The sequence below is a fragment of the Tupaia chinensis genome, unplaced genomic scaffold (assembly GCF_000334495.1).
Source record: "Tupaia chinensis unplaced genomic scaffold, TupChi_1.0 Scaffold000683_1, whole genome shotgun sequence".
NCBI classification, from domain to species: Eukaryota; Metazoa; Chordata; class Mammalia; order Scandentia; family Tupaiidae; genus Tupaia; species Tupaia belangeri.
The window spans coordinates 1028913-1033582 of record NW_006160206.1 but is presented as its reverse complement, the minus strand read 5'-3'; the positions used below and the strand labels follow the sequence as shown (position 1 = coordinate 1033582).

Here is a 4670-nt window from a genome sequence, read left to right as displayed (position 1 = left end):
TTTTTGTCAAAGATTTACTAAACCAAAATTCGCATGTTTTAAAATCATGTTATTCCAATTTTTTTAAGAGACTTTTTTGCTATAAGGTGAACGCGCTGGCTGGAGAGACAGACAGAAAACAAGAAATCACCCCCAGTGGGGATGGCCACACCACAATCCCTTCTCCATTACCCCCTCCAGACCTTGGGCACACGTGCACACGCACCCACATGAGTTTTAAGCTGCCAGGTCCAGGACTCGAACCATGGTCGACTACATAGGAGTATAGCAACATAACCATTACACCATCAGCCAGTTCCATTATTCCTAAATTTTCTAGCCTTTTCTTAGCCACTCCAGGAACATTCTTTCCGGTGCACCATATATTTCAATTAGATGTAAATAATTAATCCACAGTCAAAATGTTTTTGGTAAACAAAACAGGAACTTTTTGATGTGAAAGCTTTTTACACAATATCCCCATCTCCTCCTGTTAGCCACCATGGGGACAGTCTTTTTTTTTAGGCCAATGTTTTCTACTCCTCAGTTTTTATCAATGTTTATCTCATTTAAAAATGTAGAAGCCACAAGGAGCATGGAAGATAACCCAGCACACATTTCTGAGTGGGTTGGTTGTTACTGGGTCATCGGAAGTCATGACTCATTTTTGCAAAGAAAAACACTGAAAAATACATCATGACTTTTCCAACAACCTAACAGCTTCCTTATAGGAAACCAAGAGTAGGATCATAAAGCAACAGAATCAGATACTTCTGCCTCCTCCTGTGCTCTGGATTCTAACATCCAGAACAAGAACTCAGGAGAACAGTACATCTGAGAACTGTATGGGCAGAAAGGTAGGTGTGCAGACTGGTATTGACACCTAACATGCACCTGTAACTCATCTAAACAGATCCACTGAAATGCTGGGGTTTATCTGTGATGCTGCAAGAACAGTTCTCTCTAATGAGGTAAACTCGCAGAATACACAGACACAGCTCAAATATGATAACTGATCTCAAGTTCCTTTTCCTTGTTATGAAAGGGCCCTTCCTTCACAGAAGATCTTTCAAGACCTCCAGATATTGGAAATACCAAATATTAAGAAAGTTAAGCATTTAAAAAGTGATTTACACCATTGCTAACATCAAACAGAAAAGGCTGCATTTAATTACTTATGTAAAAAAGCATGAATACTCTCTCTTCTGGCCTTACAGCTATTACCAAGAGGAATTCTCACCACTACAACAGAAATTAAGTGCCTATAGTCACTATAAATGTGACAGTAATGCTCTGAAATTACAATTTTTCTAATGTCAGGTGAAAACCCAAGATCGTATCTCATACATACAACATGCATACAAATCAGAAGACAATATTACAAGAAAAGTAAACAGTTCCTCAAGTAAGGAGAATATTTTAGGAAAAATACCCTAGCCACCTTTGCTATCTAAGTTATATTTAGGTTATTTCCTATTTTCTTTTATATTAAACACAGACATTTAACACAGCACTGATTAAAGAGTCAAATGGAACAACAAATTCAAAAATATGCAGACTTACCATCAAAGACAAACTACTTTTAACTGTAACAACAAATCAACACTAAAACAAATTCTGTAAGTATTTTATTTATCGCTGAAGAAAAAAAAAAAACAAAAAAACAAACAAAAAAAAACACAGCAGCAAGTTCTGTGTTGGCTTCAATAAGACCAAATAGTTAATCTTTAACATAGCCACTCCAAAATTGAAGTCAACACAGTCATTACTACAAATTACTTGTTGAAAGAATCTATCCTGAAGAAAAAGAAAATTAGGAAAAAGAATTTAAACAGTTCCTCCAAACCACACATTTATAAATATTGTCATATTTAAAATGCTTGAAAGGCATGAATTCTCCATTAATGGAAAAGCAGTGTACTATTGGCAACAGAAAAAACTCAGCGATAGTTTACCAAATGCTTTAAAATTCAAAAGTTGTACTGTTTTGGATTCACGCTTAAGAAGTATTCTTATCATTACAATAATGACTGCAAATAGCTTTATACTTACCTGCTCTCAAAATCTACAGATAATTCCACTGTATTCAATGTTTATAATGTTTACTGCACTTATTGTGAATCTAAAAACTCTCTAAATTTAGTTAATAGTAAATACCTCAAAATGCCTAGAGGTATGTTTCATCCATTAATGGTGTGAAAACTGTTTCAGAACCACTGCTTTGAAAAGGTCTTCAAATACATTTTCTTTAATAGAACCTTACCTCATTCCAAATTAATCAGTTCAAAATCAAAAGAAAAAAAGATCAGTTCTCTACCAAAATACAGGTGTTACTCAATACCTGAAGGGTTCACATTTTAAATTTATTTTTTAGTTTTTCTTTTTTGTAAACAAATGATTGATGAAATAATGCAACACCTTAAATTCCAGAAAATGGCATGGTTTTCCAACCTTCTGTGGATATGGTGCATGATCAATCTATTATATAGGATTAATACAAGTTCATGCTTTTTGTGTTATGGTGAAACAACATTAAAGAATCCAATTTAGATTGGTTGAAGCACAAGTATAATAATCCTTGAATGTGATCAAACTTATGTAAGACACGAGTCTGAATCCATTTTCTTGAGACTTAACGTCGTACTGTGGTCCATCCATCTTCATCAGTCTCATTTTTAGTACGACGAAGAGATTCCCTATCTTTCTCAGCTCTCCACGAGGCCTTCTCTTTTTCACCTTCTCGTTCTCGGTCTCGGTCTCGTTCTCGTTCTCTTTCTCGGTCTCTTGAGAGAGCTGGAGGAGGAACACGACGAGGAGGATCCCGCTCTTCTGCGCGGTCATCTTTCCTGTCATCAGTACGTCTCCAAGAACTTGCTAAAAAGTTTTATTTAAATTAAAAAAAAAAAGTTTGTACTATATTCTATTGATTCAAACTAAACAGAATTTAAAAGGAATTAACTTAGAAATTCTGTACTGAAGATTAACAAATACAAAATCACAATTAAAAACTAATGAAAGCTAATGTAACTTCAGGTAAAATCTCTAAAACAACAAGGACTTATAATTTACAATATGAAAGCATGAAATAACTGCCCAGTGAAACGTGTAATTGCTACAAACCTTTGAAACAAGGTAATAAAAATCTGGGGCTGAAAAACATTTTTCACTTAGGGGCCAGCAGGTAGTGTGGTGATTAAGGTGCTGGACTCCCACATGGCCAATGCTGTTCGACTGCTGTTCGACTCCCGGACCTAAAGGCGTGCTTTCTCACTTTCTTCTCTCTCTCTCTCTCTCTCTCTCTCTCTCTCCCTCCCTCCCTCCCTCCCTCCCTCTCTCTCTCTCTGATTTCACCATGCACACTACAGCAAATTCTTTTTTGGGGGGAGAGAGGTTTTGCTATAGAGCATGTGTGCTCGCCAAAAAGACAGAGACAGAAAGCAAGAAATCATCCCTCGGGAGGATGGCCACGCCGCAATCCCATCTCCTCCATTCTCCTCTCAGGATCTTGGGCATGCACGCACATGTACCCAGCGTGAGTTTAAGCCACCAGATCCAGGACTCGAACCGTGGTAGACTACGTGGGCAGTCCAGCGACATAGCCATTACGCCAACTGCTGGTCCCAAGAAATTAAATAATTCTTTAAAAATTTTCTTAACTTACAAGGATTTTTGGATCTTGAAGAATTTTAGCATCAAATTATCCATAAAAACATGCAAGTGTTAGGGCTAGCCTTGGAGGCACAGCGGTAACACAATGTTCTGTGATGCCAAGGTCACATGGGAGTGTCCTGGGCTCACATCCCGAGATCTCACAGTGTACATCAGGTCACATACATATGCCGTAATCCTGCCTGACTAAGGATGGACCTAGAACTGTGGAGTAAGGACCTTGTTGGGAGTGCCTATCTGTCTCCCTCCCTTACCTGTGGAAGAAATAAACTTAAAAATGCACAGAAGGGCGGAACCAGCAGTTAGCGTAATGGCTATGTCGCTGGACTCCCACATAGTCGACCGCGGTTCGCGTCCCCGGACCTGGTGGCTTAAAACTCACGCCAGGCGCGTGTGGGTGTGCGCCTAGGATCCCAAGAGGAGAATGGAGGAGAAGCGACTACAGCATGACCATCTCCCCTGGGGGTGATTTCCCGCTTTCTGTCTCTATGTCTCTGTCTGTCTGGCGAGCGCACGCGCCCTATAGCGAAAAATCTCTCCAAAAAAACAAAAAATGCACAGAAGGGCCAGCTAGGTGGTATAATGGTTAAGGTGGCTGGATCTCACATGGCCTGACTGGGCATTTTGAGTCCCTGACCCAGTGGCCTGAAAAAAAAAACCACCAGGCACTATGTGTGTGCCCAAAATCCCAAGAGGAAAATGGAGGACAGGGACTGTGATGTAGCCATCACCACTCTCCCCGCTTCTGTTTCCAATGAGCACATACACCCTAAAAATAAATAAATGTTAAAGTACATAGAAATTCTAAAGTATGACTCTAATAAAAGAAATATCCTTACAATACTATAGTGTACACAAAAATATTAAAAGGGTGACAAGTTCTTAAGTGTATTGGTAATTTTATAATTTAATTTATCATTATTATTCTTCTAACTTCACAAGAGACAGAGAGAGAGAGAGAGAGAGAGAGAGAGAGAGAGAGAGAGAGAAAGAATGAGAAAGCAAGCCACCAAACCCAAGAC

The 4670-nt window shown here is 38.7% G+C and overlaps 1 protein-coding gene across 1 annotated transcript in view; it reads right to left on the bottom strand.

Moving 5' to 3' along the window:
* Positions 1 to 1822: 1822 nt before the first annotated feature.
* EIF3A (eukaryotic translation initiation factor 3 subunit A) overlaps positions 1823 to 4670 on the bottom strand; it is a 49636-nt gene continuing 46788 nt past the window's right edge. The window contains exon 22 of the mRNA XM_014592362.2: positions 1823 to 2853. Coding sequence (XP_014447848.1) covers positions 2612 to 2853 — 242 coding nt within the window. The 3' untranslated portion in view covers positions 1823 to 2611. The remainder of the gene's footprint in view (positions 2854 to 4670) is intronic.